Source organism: Pogona vitticeps, chromosome 2 (genome assembly GCF_051106095.1).
Source record: "Pogona vitticeps strain Pit_001003342236 chromosome 2, PviZW2.1, whole genome shotgun sequence".
NCBI classification, from domain to species: Eukaryota; Metazoa; Chordata; class Lepidosauria; order Squamata; family Agamidae; genus Pogona; species Pogona vitticeps.
Genome location: NC_135784.1, coordinates 150783700 through 150801699, shown reverse-complemented (window position 1 = coordinate 150801699; position 18000 = coordinate 150783700). Strand labels below are relative to the sequence as shown.

The window sequence follows — 18000 nt, the reverse complement described above, 5'->3', positions numbered from 1 at the left end:
TGCCTGACACAGCTCCAACAGGACCCCAGGAGTTACTCCAACCTTCACCTCTACCACCACGCCCAAAGCCAGCTCTCACAGAGCTACTTGCCCCACGGCCCCATCTGCCTCCTCCTCCTGGGGCGGCATGCAGGGGAGTGTGTGGAGGTGCTGCTGCCTCCAACAGCAGGCGGCCAAGTGCTTCCTTCTCTAGAACTGGGCAACACGGATGGACAGGCGATGCTCCTGGGGCGTTAATGATCAAGACATCAGTCACCCCCGGCCCTCCGAGATGAATGTTTCAGTGCAGCAGTTAATGGCATGGAAGACGCTGCATGTGAATCAGGAGGCAAAAAAAGTCTAATGTTGTCCATCCACACTTGAGGTATTCAAATTAAATTTATTTCTTAAATGCATGCTACAAGATCTTACACAGCACATATTTTTGGAAGGACTGCTCTCGAGATTCTATCTAGTCATATACAGTATAGTAACATGTATTACCCTACCATCTTTGTCCTGGGCTGTTGAGATTTACACAGTTTTTAGCTAAATGGGTTATCTTGGACAAACCATTTTAATCCCAGCTCAGAAGAAAAATACGTCAGAGAAAGGATGCAGTCATTTCTGCAGAGAAACCTGCTGCCGGCCCAGATGGACCACAGATGCAGAAAACTTTGTGTATGGTTGCTGTAGCAGCAGCCTGTTTTCTGGACAATCTTATTTTTGAAATCCAACAACTCTCTACACGCATCTCCAGCAAAATAAATTATGATCTGGTGCTTTTAAATTCAGATGCCCAGGATCTTAGCTGGCTGTTTCCTTTTTGCAGTAAAGCTTCATTCATATGAGACCTAATTATCTCCCTGCTCCTGTTCGAAAACATTGCAGAGAAAAGCTGAAGCTCATCGGCTTTAACATGCACGGTTCATTATGCAGGTCATTTCAGCAAGACACCTGACAGCGGAGCATTAAAAGCTTCTCGTACTGTGGACTTCAATTTCTCTAGGTTTGTTGACTAAATAGCTGGGAGGTCATCAGAGCCATCCTGTTTCAGGGACCTCAGGCTGGAGTGGCATAAAGAAGGTGGCGTATGAGGCAGGAGACTGTGACCACGTGTAGGTTAAGTCAAGAAGGAAATAGCTAAGCAAAGCAAGGGACAGATAGAGAATATCCTTTCCTATTCAGGTACTCTGGACTACAGTGTGTGAGACAGAAGGTGAGAGGGATGCCCCACTTTGCTGGAGAGCCGTCCGTCCCCCACAACAAGGAGGAGAGTTCCCAGCCAGCACCAGGACCCACGGCAGAAGCTCAGCAAGGGACAGAAATACTGTAGAGGAGTTGACTGAGAACTTGCAGGGTGTGATAACGAGAGAGGTCTAGGAGGAAAAGGCGGGAAAAGAGAGGAAGAAGAGGGTGGAGTTTGAGGCAGGAACAGGGGAGGTAAAAAGCAAGGAGAGGCAGCTGCTGTCAGGCTGGGAATGGATGTAGATGGAGGACCCCAGGACAGGATTATGGGAGAGGCGGAGAGTGCCTAAAGAGGAGGCGGATTACAGAAGAAGAAGAAGGGAGATTTCCCCCCCAGACCCTCTTATTGGGGGGAAGCCGAGGCGAGAGAGTGGAGGAGGTGGTTGAGAGAAGAGAAGGACAGAGTAGAGAGAGAGAAAGGAGAGGCTAGAATGGAGAATATGAGGAAGAAGAACTACTACAGGGAGGACCCTGGGAGGATCGAGACCCCGAGAGACGAACCCTGTGGAATGACGAGACCGTGCCCCTGCTGGAAGATTCGAAGGGGCAGACCATGAAAGACTGGGTCCCTGCCAATTTACGGGGACCCTGGAACAATAGTTATGGCAACCCCTTCCTCTTAGAAGACTGGAGACCCCTTCCGGAACCATTGGCAGAAGGAAAAAAAGACTCATAAGCATGTCACAGACACTTGTTTATTGTTAAATGCACCAATAAATCTTTCACCTGTTTTGAAGCAACAAAAATCTACTAATTTCTTTGAACCGAAAGAGAAGCCTAAAGCTGAACCCTCAGTGCTAATCATTCATAAGCCACACCAAACAGTCTGGGACAAAGCAATGCCTCCACTGGCTAGGAAGGATGGGACTTACGAAGAATGTGGAAGCCTAATTCATGTACAAATTAAGCCAACAGGAACAAAAGAGATTAAGAACCCAGCAAAGGGTCAAACTAGGCAAAACTTTACTCAGCATTTAGAAGCAGATTGTCTCTAACTGGTCAAAGACGCCTATCTGTCCCAACATTGAGCTTTTACCAGCTCAGTGTTACAACAAACATGTGTCTTTGACTTTTAAATTCCTTTATTTTCTAATCAGCCATTGGCAGGACAACACAGCTGTTTATGCACGTACCTCTGAATATCCTATCTAGTTTGAAACTAAGAAACATGGTGTTCTTCCATCAAATTTGAGTGATGTCATGTTTCGGTACAATGAAGGAGAAGTGGGTCCCATCCCATGGGAATCAGGGGATTTACTGTATTTCCAAAAGGCTTGGGCAGTACAGCACCATCATCTTGAATCATAAGCTATGACAGAGCACCTCCTTTGCATGAAGAAAGTGCTGGTTCAGTCCCAGAAATCTTCAGTCAAAAGGATTACAGAACAGATTGGAAAGATGACTATTTTCTGCCTCACAACCCAGGAGAACTAGTCAAGGCAAATAATCTTGGGCTATATGGACAAAACACCAGACAAAACCTAAGACAGTTTCCTCTGTTCCTAAAGAAAGTGAAGCTGCAATCAGACCCCTTCTGGGAGTAAATCTGATTTATTTTTAGACTGTGTGATTTTAAATGTGAGAATTGCAACCAAAAGGCCTCACAGAAAATGAAGCTGATCCAGAGCAGTGGTTCAAGATCTGGTAATCTGTGTGCAGATTCAAGAGTCTGATTTCATCAGGGCACTAAATAAGCAAAGGAAAACTCTCCATTTCTAGCATGCAATGAATCCTTCATTTCCCACAGTTAAGTATATGCATGTGCTCTAAACGGTCTCTTCAGTGCACGCAAGCCGGCCTTCCATGGTATGATGGGCAAAATATGTTTTCCTTTGTTCTCCACTTTACTCAGTGAAAAATATGTGCCCACATATGCGTAAGCTTGTTTGTGTGTTTGCTTAAAGGGAGTTTAAGCCCTTTCATTTCATATTTCCTTGGTTTAAGCCAAATAGATTGCATTAACATTTTAAAAACTGCAGCTGAGTTACCTTGTGTGTTGTTTATAACATACAGTAAATATCTTCTCTGTTTCAGTGCTAGATCTTTTCTGATGCCTTTGTACATACTGACATCTTTACTGTTGTCGCTGTCTGAGCTGTTTTTATCTAATAAACTGAAATCACAGGATTTCATGCCCTAAGAATGCACTGACAATCAGTTAGATAATCAATGTCAAGGACAACAACAGCCAAGGTACCTTGAACACAGCCTTCCTGTCTAATAAAAGCCACCATATTAGTGGACAGATCTATTCCATCCGTTAACATTCTGCATCCTCAGCAAGATGTTAAAATAGATTTCTACAGGCATCGTGGCTTTAAAGTTTCAAAGTCAGCAAGCCAAACTGACCTGTCCTTTTTGGCACTTGGGGTTGTATATTTTATACTTTTTGTCCCAAGGATCACTCTGTAAAAGAACCCGAGTCCCACTGTGAAGAAACAAAAAGTTCAGTTTCTTGAGAGAAGGATATGCATATGTTTACAGTCATTCTGTGTTATTACATGTATAATAAAAGAAAAAAGTTTATGGCACCTTTAAGACTAGTAGATTTATTTCAATTTGAAGTTTCATGGATTGCTGTCCACTTCTTTAGACACACAGAGTTCAGCAACAAACACCATCAGTTTATCTACCCAAAAAGTGCGCACAACTGCAGGGGTGGGCATGACATGAAATGGAATACGCGTGTGTTATTAATACTGACAATGAAGTTTTGAAGTGTTGATGAGATAAATATTTTGCCAAGTGGTAGTTATTAGCTAATGCAAAATATTTATACACTAATCCACAATGGTTAGGGCTTCTGTCTTTGATGTACTAAATAAAAAATGAGTTCTGCTCCCATGAAAAAGTTGTGCTTACTGAGGTCAGAGTTTTGCCAGAGAAACCACACTTCAGGCTACACATTAGTCTACAATTAAGATCATTTTCTTTATACACAGTATATTATAAAGCCCTGGCCTATGTTTAACTCTCTACATTGGAATTTATAGATCTAACCTACTTGAATTGCCTCACTCTGAAATCTCTCTTTGAAATTCTTATTTTCTATAACAACAACTTTAGGATCAATAACAGGGCTTCCTGGAAGATTTTTACAATCATATTTATTATATTTCTCTGTTACTGTGCTATCATTTACAGTAAAGCTTTTATGAACAGTATCATTAGGACTTTACACTAACAAAGAAAAATAACAATTCCACTAGTACAATGCCATTAGTTCATTTAAGGACTGAGAGAGTACACGTTCTAATGGTTATGAACACCCGGTGTTCCATCTCAACTATTTCTATTTATCAGCCATTGGTTGAGAACCACCGTCAAAGAGTGGCTTGCAGTCTACAAGTTGCAATAGAACTCAGATGACTTTGGCAGAGAGGCTGACTTATAATGATAATAATAACCACTACCATCACCATCATCTTAGAAGGGATCCTATAGGTCATTGAGTCCAGATCCTGTCAAAGAGGCACAGTGAGGAATCAAATTCCAGCCTCTGGTTCTGCAACCAAATGGCCTAATTACTGAGCTATCCAGCAGTTCATTTCCAAGCACAAGATATGCTCTACCCCTGCACCAGCTTCAATAAGAAAGGAGAGTCTTCACTTTACCTATCTTTGACCAAGGGAATCCAAGCAGCTGTTAGAAGCTCATTTGTGTCATCTAGACCTTGGAACAAGGAGTGTTTGCTTATATCCCGTAACGCACACAGATTATTTCATCTCTAAAGAATCAGGGTCTCTGTTACTACTAAACAGATTGATACTTATTCTACTGGCGTGTGCAAAGGATTTCACCTTTCCACATATTCCTGTTGCTTTAAGAGTGCTGTAGGACCTTGTAAGAACACAACAAGAATGCTATCCTGTGCAAAGTAATTTCCCTCTAATTTAGGGCACATGACTTTTTATCAGTAAGTTGATGCTTGAGTGAGGAGGGGAACAGGACAACCCCCCATTATCTATTCTGCCTACAACAAACCTACAGGTGACAACATCTACTCTAGTCTACATCTGCTCTACCTCTCAAACAGAGATCCAGTGTGGTATATAGTGAACACAGTGACAGTCTGGGACTCAGGAGACCTGAGGTCCAACCCCCACTTACCATGGAAAACCAGTTAGGGAATGCCAATGATAAACCAGGCTTCCAAAATCATCAAGTCACATCACCCAATGCGCAATAGGAAATGACTTCTTGACCTGCAGATGTTTGCTGTTTAAATGTGTGCTGACTTGAGGCATAACTGTTACCAGTAAGAATAACTGATAGAATTCTGGTCCCTGTTTCATAGCAAGCACAGAATTTAGCTGCTTGCCTTGCTCCTCCATTGTTTCCCATCCTTAGTTACCAGTTTATACTATAAGATATTCAAGAGATCTAAAACATCAACCTATCATGTCCCAATTACCACAAAATAGCAGCAATAATCACTCAGAACACTAGTAATCTGAAAGGATAAACCTGGAGCTGAACAATACTATTCTGAGTTCTGAAATACTCAAATCATTTGAAAATAAAGCAGCAGCATGTCAGTGTTCTCTGGAAGGTTGCTTAAGACAATAATAATAGCCATACTTTTGGGCTATCAAGTCAATTCCCATTTATGGCAACTCTTGTGAGGTTTTTCTAGGCACAGAAATGGTTTCCCATTCCCTTCTTCCAGGGTCACCCAGGGACTCTGCAGCTTGCTCAAGACTACACAGGTTGGCTCTTCTCCAGGAGACACAGTGAGGAACCAAACTACATACCCCTGGCTCTGCAATTAGATATCCTACTGAATGAACAAGGAACTTATGAAAAAAAGGAATGGCCCCATCTGCACACATGCTGACAAACAGTTTTTGAAGACTACCATCAGTCCCCTGCAGTAATTTGTTTTGGAGCCACGGACACAGAGATCAGGTTATGGTTATATGATTGTATCCCAGCCAGTTCTAGATAAAATGACTAACAGGTGATAAGAGATGCATTTCTTCTTAAGTATCCATCAGATACCAACAACTGGGAGAACATGGAATGAGGACATATGTCTTGCAAAAGCTGCATCCCTAGTGTTCTACTCCTGTTTACTATTCCCCTTCATCTGCTCCTTTTTTCCACAGGGAAGTCTTGTCCCTTTCTAGATTTCTGTTCAGCAATTCTCCTATACATCAACAGAGGGAGAGCAGAGAAAACACCGAGAGCAGGCAATTAAAAAAAAAAATTATATGACTGTTGTATTTTTGTGTAACAAATAGACTAACAAGACTACCTCTCCAGAAACGAATAGGAAATACAGAAAAGGATGCCAAAAACGATCCAAAAGATACTAATGGAAGACGGAGTTGGCTGGGAAATACCACACTAAATTCAGGAAGGGCAGCCGCACACACTCCCATGATACTGCAGCGAAAGAAAAGGGACATAAGAAGCAGGAAAACCAAAGGGATTCCCCCCACAAGAGAAACACCGAGTTGTTGTTAATAATAATAATAATAATAATAATAATAATAATAATAATAATAATAATAATAATAATGAGGGAGAAGAAAATATGGACACAGAATGTAAAATCTTGGATTAGGAACTGTGGATGTAAAAGAAAGATTTGAGAGATGGAAGACAAGAAAGCATACTGAAAGGATCCCAAGGTATGTACCTATATGTGCTTGCACAAAACACAGCAACTGCCGGCAAGCAGGAATACACACGGAGAAGCCACAGAAAAGAGCAAGATGATGCTAGCTTCTTTCTTTCTCCCAGATGTAGCTACCTTTTCTTCTTCTTCCGTCAGAGCAGTAAAGCATAGGATGTCGGAGCCTAATGGCTCCCAGCTCCCTTCTAGGAAAACAACCCGAGTAACATTAGTGGAAGGTGTGTGGGGGGGGATTTAAAGCCAGAAGAAGACGAAGCCCGCCAAAGTTGTTCCGACTGAAAGCCCAAGAGTTACTGTTATTGCTGGATCTACTGCAGATATATTGTGCAGAACATCTCCTTAATTTAACCCTGTAATGCATGTATTGCAGATGAGGTAAGCTGAAGAGAAAGGCGTGGCTCTTTAATTTGCAAAAAAAAGGAAGATAAGGAGGAACACAGAAAATTTGGGCGGCTCACACACACCTTATTTCATCCCCACATTCCAGATCCTAGAAGCACAGAAGCCCCTGAGGACAAGAATGAGGCAGAGTAAGGCTCCTGTGGAATCAGTGCAATGCTGTGCACAGTCAAGATCACACTGCTGGCTTAACAGATGCTTGCCTGATCATCGACGACAAGCCAAAAAGGTCTCAGGACACGGTCTGAGGATTCATGATGTACACCTCTTCTCCCACTAAAGGGTAAGCAAACTCTGGCCAAAGCCTAGATGGGGGAAAAACCCCGTGGAGAGACTCCCATGTATACTGCAGTGATTTCCATTATGGGGAAAGACGGGACACAAGCCTGTTAAATGCACAGCCTCCAAATGCCTGGGTAAGGAAACATTAGCATGTGGGTTTCAATGAATGTATAGTCACAAATCAGTGCGGTAGGGCAGCTCCACCTTTGTAGGATGCATGCAAGCAGTCTGGCAGAAGGAGAATGCCCTGCACTTTTCCACAACATCCCTTCCACCACACAGAAAATGCTGCACGGAGTGTCAAGGGATGCTGCTGAATACCGTGAACCATGGTGTGTGTCTGTGGGGGAGGCACCCCTAAAAATCCGACAGAAGTATGTTCTGTGAGCAGAAGACAAATGCTGGCTCCAGTCCACCGACAAGTGAAGGCAGGGAGTAAGAGAGCCAAATTAACGGAGAAGCAACTTTCGTATTGCTTTTCTTCGGCTGATCTGGATCATCAGCCCGCCTTGATCAGGTTTAAAGAACAGCCAGAAGTTTTGGTTTTCCTGCCCCGCTTTCGAAGAAGGGTTTGTAGGACAACTTGGAAATCCACGTAAGCAGCCATGCATGTGAAACCAGGAATGGAGAGCATCCCGAGGCATCTCAGGGGGCCGAGCCTGCCTGCCTATGCGGCGCGTTACAAAACCTTTTGTCTCCTCTTAGTGGACTGCAACGCACTCCCCCCCCGCCCCAACACGCACACCCGTCCGCATCCACACACACACACACACACACTTCCTGGGTTGCTTTTGACCCAGGCCGTAGGCAGGAAGGAAGGGCATCGTGGAAAAGAAAGCCTCCAACCCGAGCGGGAGTTCCCTCCTCTCGGATTAAAACTTGGGGGGGGGGGGGAAGGAAGCGCGGCGCTCTTCTTACCCAGGCGGGCAGCTCTTGCTGGCCCAGGCTTCGGCCCAAATGGGTGGCGCTCACCGTCGCCTCTTCGTCGCCCAGGAGCAACCCCGCCGCCCGCAGCGATCGCTCTTTGCTCAGCCGCCGACTCCGCCAGCCCATGTAAAGAGCCACGCCGGCCACCACGAAGCCCAGGCTCAGCCCGGCCCGGCCCGCCAGATACACGGGGAGCAGCCAAAGCAACCGCCGCCCGATCGCGCCAAGCGCTGCCAGGGCTTCTGCGGAACCGATGCCTCCCGGCAAACGGGAGCCAGATCCGGTGCTGGGGCCAGCGGGGACCTCCGGGCCCGGATCCGGGGCCGCAGTGTCCTGCTCGCGGTCCGGCTCCATAGCTCTCCCAGGAGTCGCCCGGACAAGAGCCTCCAGGAGCCCCCCGAACTGCGGCGAAGCCAGCTACTCCCGAGCGCCTGCAGTCAGGGAACCCGGAGGCGCGGCGGGCTTGAAACAACGTTGCTGCCCCGCCAGCTGATTGGAGGAGGAGGTTCCAAGGGCGGGGCTAGGGTGGGAAACAAGAGTCACCGCTAGAACCTCTGATTGGATAAGAGCCAGGGAGGGAGGAGCCGGAAGGACATCAAAACCGCGCCTCTCCAGTTCTGACTGGGCAGCCAGCCTTCCAACTTTCCCTGAAACTAAGCAACGGCTCAAGCTTTTCTTTCGTTTCCTTTTCGTTCCGTTCTTTCTGGCCTGGCCCAGAAGCCAAGTAAGGCGGAGGAGCCCCGCTGGCTAATAACGGACCACAACTAGGGCCACAACTTTATTAACTACATACATACATACATACATACATACATACATACATACATACATACATACATACATACATACATACATACATACATACATACATACCTTTATTGGTACAGAATGCTTAGATCAATAGAAAAGCTGTGGAGAGTAATAAAACCATGACCAAATTAAGTTGGGAAAAGTGGTGCAACTATGGACTATGCCTGGGAGATAGCCTCTCTGATTTTTTTTTTAAATAACAGGCCTCCTTCGTTCTTTGAAAGGTCAACGGGTTCTTGAAGGGGGCGGGGGCCTTCTTTGCCCCCCAGCAATAATTAGAAGGGAGGGTCAGTGATGCTTTCCCCCTTTAAAATATTTAAAGTCAATCTTTAAGGCGCCAAAATATTCTTCCCCGCCCAACCCCTTATATTTCCCAACATGTGGAGACAGACCATCAGTCCTAGCGTGTGGTGCTGATTTATTTAGAGCAGCCCAGAGTCGTCGCTCAGCCACTTAGATGGACGGGGGTAAAAATTCAACGAGATCGATAGAGCCAACAATCAATCGGTCTCTGGAGATTCGTCACATACCGGGCTTCTCCGTGGCCATTCCTCTTCCAGAGCCCAGCAAGGGCCCATGGATTTTTCCAAGTACTGTACATACTCTTCGTACGAACAGCATGGAAAATGTAGCAGGGAAACACGAGAGTTCTCAAGTCCTTCTTCATAGCCCTCGTGCCACAAGTGGTGTGAAGTGGTCAATCCTGCCTGAGCGGCAGCTGCTGATCAAGACTCACCCGTCAGTACTGTATGACCAGATGGATGCTGCAGACATGCGAGCAGCCCTCCTGATCCATATCCACCCAGTCTGTGTTTTGCAGAAGCATTATTTACTGGTCACATTTCTGTTTTGCTTTTTCCTCCTGAAAGCTGCTGCTGGAATGCCTGGTCCTCAACCTCCTCATAACAACACTGTCGTGGTCGGTCAGGCAGGCTGAGAGAAGGTGAGCACATCTACTCACTACACACAGTAATAGCAGATTGACACCTCTTTCACAGCCATGGCTTCAGCGTAAGGAATTCTGAGATGTGTAGTTCAGGGAAGTAGCAGAACATGCTGAGCAATTAGCCAAACTACCTACTGTATTGGTTATTGTGGGTTTTTCGGGCTCTTTGGCCGTGTTCTGAAGGTTGTTCTTCCTAATGTTTTGCCAGTCTCTGTGGCCGGCATCTTCAGAGTGCTGTCGGGAAGAACAACCTTCAGAACACAGCCAAAGAGCCCGAAAAACCCACAACAACCATTAGATCCCGGCTGTGAATGCCTTCGTGAATACCTACTGTATTGTAGGATTAGGTCAAGTGGAGCCATGACAGTGGAATCAGACTGATACTCCAAACTGTGTCGTATGTATAGATACACCCAGAGGTGGGATTCAGCAGGTTTGCACCTATTCTATAGAACCGATTTCTTAGAACCGTTTGCTGGCCTGAGATGAATGAAGGAGGAGGGGCCAGGTGACCAGCGACGAGCGGGGGGAGGGGGGCGCAATTAGCTGCCTCCCTTCCTGTGCCACACTGAGCCGTCTGAGGTGGGGTGTGGGTGAGAGAGATAAAGCCCTGGAAAGAGCAGAGGCGTCAATGGGGGAAAGAGGGGGAGGATGAGTCCTTGACGTCACTGGAGGAAAGCTCATGGCCTCGAGGCAGAGGGGGGGTGATTGACAAGGCATGAGGGCAGGACACAGAGGGAAAAAGTTTTGGGGTGAGACCGCTTCAGTCAAACACCCAACCGTCCTCATTTTACTATGATTTTTTTCAAGTTAAAGGTACCACATAAGACTGTTGCTTATGTGGTACCTTTTTTTTTAAATGTCCTGGGCATGTATGTATGTATGTATGTATGTATGTATGTATGTATGTATGTATGTATGTATGTATGTATGTATTTATTTATTTATTTATTTATTTATTTATTTATTTATTTATTTATTTATTTATTTATCATTAGGACATAGAACCTGTTGTTAATTTATTTGAATCCCACCACTGGATACACCCTGTTGCGTATCTCAGTGTTTCCTATTGAGTTTCATGCCTCAGCGGGCATTTAAATCCAGTTTTCCCAAGTCCCAGACTGAGAGTGTGTGTGAGAGAGATGCACATAGCACATCTAATGTATTAAAATAATCCGATAGTCATAGAATAGTGAGCTGACCCACTCAAACTTCAGAATACTTCACTGTAGCACAGGTACTTAGTTTTCTAGCAATGTATTGGCTAGAATCCTGTTGCCAAGTTACCCTGACATAAAGGAACAACTCCTGGCAGAAAATTGCTGTTCATTAAGAAGCTGTTGGTTGCATTCCTGGAGTGTCTCCAGTCATACAGTTTAGCGCACATCCAAGAATGAGCTGGTTCAGGTTAAACACCATTTGCCAGTCTAAAAAAAAAAAAAAAAAGACACGTTTTCTTTTCTTCAGAGTGAAAATAGATTGGAAGTTCTATCATTTAGGAACTAGGGTTAAATAAAGGAAACGTCCAAATAGAATGTTAGACTATTTGATCTAGTAACAGTATAATAAAATTGAGGGGGAAAATGCACAAGTAAATACATATATGGGAACAATTCACAAAGTATCACTTATTTTTAGTGGCCTTTTATAACTTTTTTACTTGTCATATTTTGCCTCATTTTAATCAATGGTCAGTCATTCTTAGGTTTGTCTCACCTTTGTTGCATCCTTTGGATTAACTATCTTTTATATATAAAATATGGATCATGGCTATTTAACACACGTATAAAGTCCTATATGTTAATAGATACTACAGTGGGGTCTCGATTTACGAACTTAATCCGTATTGGAAGGCAGTTCTCAGGTCGAAAAGTTCTTAAGTCGAATCTGCATTTCCCGTAGGAATGCACTGAAAACCATTTAATCCGTATCTGCTCTTTTTGTCCATAGAAACTAATGGGAAGCTGCTATTCCACCTTCTGCCACTAGAGGGTGATATTTTTTTCTTTTTTCCTTTTAACCTAAGATGATTTAGCTTTAAAAAAAAGGGAAAAAAAGAGTTCGTAACTCGAATCTAAGTTCGTAAGTCGAGTCCATATATTCCTATGAGAGCAGTTCGTAAGTCGAAACGTTCGTATGTCGGGGTGTTCGTAAGTCGAGACCCCATTGTATAGCAGTGTCTTTTAATTGATGTAAAGATGCACATCTGTTTTACGTGCATAATACTTATATCATTCTCATTCAGTTTTTGGATTAAAAGAGTGGCCAAAATCCTATTGTTCAGTATAGCAAACTGCACTAGAGTGGGCCTATTTAATTCATAGAAATTTGGCAAGTCAACTCATAAGTTCCATTGAGTCAAAGGCTCAAACTGCAACTTATTATACTAAGGCACTTTAACATGGAAACTTGCAGTTAAAGTAGGCCCATTTGAATCAGTGGAACTTAAGGAGGAGATGACTTACTAAATCCCCATGGATTCAATGGGACTATTCCAGTGCAATTTACTATAATTAAGCAACAGGGTTTTGGCCACTCAAGAATATCCCTACTGCAAACTAAACTAGAGAATCACTCTTACTGTGTGACTTGTTGAAACTAGTGGAAACTTAATGAGATAAAATTTTTCGTTGGGTTAAGAGATTTAACAGCTTGATTTAAAATGGGATTCATTATTTAAAATGGAATAAACATATTTTAAATGACCAGAACTATCCATAGCAACACATATTTTGTGTTAATCTTGTGTTGCTATATTTGATTTAATTCACTCCACCTCCTTTGGAGTGACATCCAAACTTTCCTCTGTCTGCTTTGGTACTAACATGTCTACTGATATCCTTGATTCTGGGGAAGTCTCTTAATGGGTTCTGCAGACTGGCTGCAAATCCGAGGGCAAAGTGGGAATGAAACTGCAAAAAGGTAGTAACAATTTAGCCTTTATTAAGCCAGGAGATTTGGTTTATCCTATTTGTGCATCTGGCTACATTTACCCTCTTTCCCACAACACCCACACATCAGCCACAGGGTCACTTCCCCGTGGAGGTCCTTCTTACTGAAACAAATATATCTACCCACATAACTTCCCGACAGCTGATTTCTCAAGGCCACAGATTCCATTCCTATTTAAAAAAAATGATACCGACATCAGCAACAGTCTTCACTGTTTTTTGGGGGCGGGGGGCAAGATTGTATCCCCCTCTTTCTTCTGCTCTTCCTACCAGCCTTTAACATATGCCCAATTAGTCAGACTCAGACCCCATCAATAAAAATAAACTCTCCTTCCCAAGCATGTTAAAAAGGTTGCTTTCCTCTGAAGTTGAAACAGGCAGGCTGCAAGCATTTGAGAAAAAGCCATCCAAAGCAAATTTTCTAATTTTCACTTTTTCTAATTTTTTTCTGTCTTGAACCTGTGCACCTTTCTTCTTAGAAATTACCGTACCTTCCACTGCCACCAGCTATGTTGTGGTACATTCTGAAGTACTGGTGCTGATCATGCTAGATGCCACAGCCATGTCCCCCTCAGTACAGGCAGTTAGTTGTGTTGATCCATATGTCTGTGTGTACCTGTATAAAGAGAGAGCGAGAGTGAGAAGCTCAAGATTTCCTAGGATTTTCTTTTCTCAAGGGGAAACACTTCCTCCATCTGTCAATGTGTTAACATCGCAGCTAAATTGAGGAGGAAACAGGGAAACCCAAGATGACATCACCATTCCTACTACTGGTCAGACAGCCCAACAAGGACTTAGGAGACAAGAATTCAAATTTCCACCCCACCACAAAACTCAGTGGGTAGCTTAACTCACTAACCTAACTCACAGGATTGTTGCCAGAATACAGGAGAGGGAGGACAGCTGTGTAATTTGCTTCAACATCACTGGTGAAAAATCAATATATAAATGCAAATAATATAAATAGACATTGAGGAGTACATCATAATAAAGAATTTAAAAGTCACAATCCTTTGTGAGCCCCAACTCCACTACACCACGGATTGTTATTTTTAAAACAGGACCAGGCAAGCAGGAGCAACTATTTCGATCTTAGGAGATGGGCACACTTCAAGGGCGAGTGTCATTTGATGACATTTCCTCCTGGGTGTTTCTCTGCTGGTCAGTCTCCACCCTTCCTGTGGGAAGCTAGGCTGAGCAGAGAAGGGATGTGAGAGTGAAGCAGGCAGGAAAAACGTGTAGAAAAGAGGCAAAAGGGAGAGAAAACCCGTGTTAGTGTAGGACCTCAGAGAGCCAGCTACAAATACCCTCATCCCCAGATATCAAATCTTCAACCAAAACAAAATAAAAACAAACAGACCAACCTGGACTTATTCCAGAGTAACCAAAGACAATCCCAACTGTGTGGATGTGTCTTCACTCACCGCACAACTGCATTGTCCTTGCTTTGGGAAGACAAGTTCAACTGAATTAAAAGAATATGTATCCCAAGGTAGTCCAGTGTCAAGTGTTGAATAGAATGGCCAGATCTGAGAGCATCAGCGGAGATCTCAGAGAGCTGAACAGCAAATTCCCTGGGAAGACACACGCCAGGGTGAATAATGCCTGAGAAGAAAGGTTGGTGGGATTTTTTTTTTACTGTGAGAAATCTTTAAACCAGGGGTGTCCAACCTTTCACCTTCCCTGGGCCACATTAGTAGACCAAGGACCTGGTCTCAATTTTTGACTCTGAATCCTTGGGAAATGCAATGTTATTGACTTGACAAAGGTAGTACAGTGGACTCAGGAAATGAAAGGTTCAAATTGCATCTCAGTCATGACACCCACTGGGTAGCTTTGGGCCACACACATCCACTCAGCTTCCACACACATTTGCTAAGATAATAATGTGGGGCTGGGGGAAGCCTTGTTTGTTTGTTGTCCTGAGCTCACTGGATGTAAGAGAGGGGACATAAAAGTGTCAGATAGCTATACTGTACTGTATAAGCAATCCTGTCCATCAGGAAATCTGGCAGCCTGATCCAGGTATTATCATCTTAGAATGGAAAAGCTGAAAAGGACCCTATGGATAATTGAATCCAGCCTGTTAGAGGCAGAGTGGGGGAATCCAGCAGTTCCTTCCTATACAGAACAAGGAGTTGCCAGTTCCATTAAAATCAATGGGCTTAGGTGGGGATTCCAACCCTATGCAGGATCAGGCTGGCAAATAAATCTAGCTTTATCGGTTTCTCATACTCAGGACATACATATTTTCTTTTTTCTTTTTTCTTTTTTGTTCATTCTCTGTCCTTTTTCTGTTAATTGATCTAGTGGATTTATCATGAGCTTATTTTGTTAGAAGTTAGAAGCATTTTGTTAACCAAAGATGTGTGACAGGACCTGCCCTTCCTTTGCTGGGCAGATACCATCTTATGAGCAAACGGACATTTTAAAACATAGCAGACGATGGGAGAGGGCATGTTGGCATAGCTGTTTTAGTGGCACTGGTTACCTTACTCTCTCACTTGTGTATCAGATAAGGCCCGTTTATGGAGTAAGGCGGGGTAAATTATTTTAAATAAATAAGTATTCTACGTGCAGAAATTTTGTTCAAAACCTTTGCTACTGGAAATGTAAGGGCTGTGAATTCTGTATATATTTTGTTAAAATAATACTGGCCTATGGATTTTAAATTTTTTTAAAAAATGTTGCTACCTTGCACCACTTCTGAAAATTTAACAGAGAACATGTGGGTAGCTTCTATTTCTTGCTAATATGAAGGGAGGTAAGACTTGGCACTGTACATTACGACCACAAACTAAACAAACAAACACCAAACATGGAAATAATCAAACTTTTAAACCTCTCTGAGTAGGTTTTAAAAGTGATTAGATCACTTTTTAAACAAATGCAGCCTTTTTAATAAGAAGTGTCTGCAGTACATGATCTTGATATTATTGCACAAATCTCTGTGCTGCGCCACCCACTGAGAAAAGTGTGCATTTTGTCTCAATGTTCAGTTCATGCTGGTTTGTGTCTCTTGCCTCTCTAGAACAGCAGCCAAAATCCTGTTACATAGTGTAGTAAATTGCTCCAGAGTAGGTCTATTTAATCCATGAGGTTTTGGTGACTCCCCTCTTCTATATGTCCCATGGATTAAAATTAGTCTTCTCAAACTGCAATTTATTCTAAGTATAAGCTTGCAGCAAGGACTGCCTTGTTTTTATGGACTATGTGTAAATGCATCTAAGAGCCCTTTCAGCGGAAAGACAAGCTGCCAGCTCTTGAGATTTCCCACGCACATCGCCTGTCTCGCACACAGCCACAAAAACTAGACACTTGCTCCTTTGAATACATTTACAAGAATAAGAAGCTGAGATTCTCAAGATGCATTACTGGAGTGTGTCCTTGCCCAGAATATGGCAAATCTTTGAGTCTGAGTCCCAAGTCTGAGTCCAAGTCTTTGGTACCAAGTCCGAGTCCCAATTAAAAGCAATATTTCCTCCTCCCCCAGAAGACAGGGAGGGGGTGCGTGGGTGGGTTCCGAGTCATGGGTTGAGTCTGAGTCATTGAAAAACCAAACCAAACCGAGTCAAATCACCAGTGCTACTTATGCCTGACTTGACTGCGACTCTTAAGTCCCCATCCCTGCCATCTTCACAGCAATATTGGTTCGTTTAGAAAGAAAACAACAGGTTGCTCCTGATCACACAACCTATGAGTTTTAAAGGTCTGTACTGTATTTCCTGTAGAAGAAGCATATGGCTGATTGGATTATACTCAGCTTTCTACTAATAGCCTCCCAGTTTAAACAGAAAACACAACAGGATAACTTGGTAGCAAGCCAGCTTTTGAATATTAAATACAGTACTCAAGTCATGAGTGAAAGCTCATGCCTCCAGGCAAGGCCTCAAGTGGGGTTGCTGACACCATCCACAAGTTGGAACAGCTTTGGTGCCATCTAGTGACGAACCATTAGAGCCAATTCTTAAAAAAAAAAAAAAAGCACCTCCAGTTTATGAATGTGGGATATCATGCTTCTGTATCCATGATTCAAAACGTCAAGAAATGGCCCAATATTGGTGCATAATATTGTGCCTGTATTGCCAACAGGAAAAAAAGATGCCAAGGTTTACATAGCAAAGGGTGGACAGAATGTTGACAACACCACTGGCAGCAGTCAAGATGGTCCACAGGATACCCTCTTGTGCTCATAGCTATTCACAAAGTGACAAGAAAAAGAAAAATATCAGAAACTGACTCTTTTTAAAATATCACTTAAACACTCCTCACACAAGCACAAAGCGATTGTCAGGGCTGTTTTTCTGGCAAGTATGAATGGTAGTGAGCACAAGACAGAATCAAAAGTTCAGATTGATCCAGGCCTAAAACTGATTTCTCCTTTGAAGACTTGTCTCAAGAGCCTGGGTTCAGAAATCCAGAGAGAAAGTTTACTGAAAGCACTCTGGGCTGGGACAAACACAACTGCTCTGTGTTTTTGTAATGCAAAAATATGTTGAATATACAAGATTGTATGGTTAATTCCCTGGAGATACATGGTGACATGGACCCCTTCCTGGAGGATTATGTCTCCATTCTTTTTTAAAAAACAAGTCTTTTAAAAAATTATTCAAAGAAAGCCTCTCTTTTGATTGTTTCTTTGACCTTAAATTGCCATTTAAACATCTCCTTTCTCTGCTCGTGAAGATGTAGTAATGTATCTAGTATGCAAAGCTCTTGCTGGTAAGCGTACTCCATGTATGCTCAATTTATAACCAAGTAACTGTTTTACCCTTTGAAAGGCCCTTTTTGAAGATCAATATTTCAGCCCCTGC

At 43.3% G+C, this 18000-nt stretch overlaps 1 protein-coding gene and 1 long non-coding RNA gene across 3 annotated transcripts in view; both read right to left on the bottom strand.

The window, feature by feature from the left end:
* ESYT1 (extended synaptotagmin 1) overlaps positions 1-8938 on the bottom strand; it is a 56502-nt gene extending 47564 nt beyond the window's left edge. The window contains exon 1 of one of the 2 annotated variants that reach the window (XM_020785511.3): positions 8468-8938. In XM_020785511.3, coding sequence (XP_020641170.3) covers positions 8468-8830 — 363 coding nt within the window. In that variant the 5' untranslated portion in view covers positions 8831-8938. The remainder of the gene's footprint in view (positions 1-8467) is intronic. The other variant, XM_072990850.2, reaches the window with a different exon arrangement.
* A 3092-nt stretch (positions 8939-12030) lies between these two features.
* On the bottom strand, positions 12031-14017 carry LOC140704606 (uncharacterized). Its single transcript, XR_013541100.1, has 2 exons — positions 13678-14017; positions 12031-13357 (listed from the first exon to the last, which is right to left on the bottom strand). It is a non-coding gene; the product is annotated as an uncharacterized LOC140704606 (long non-coding RNA).
* Between the last annotated feature and the right edge of the window lie 3983 nt (positions 14018-18000).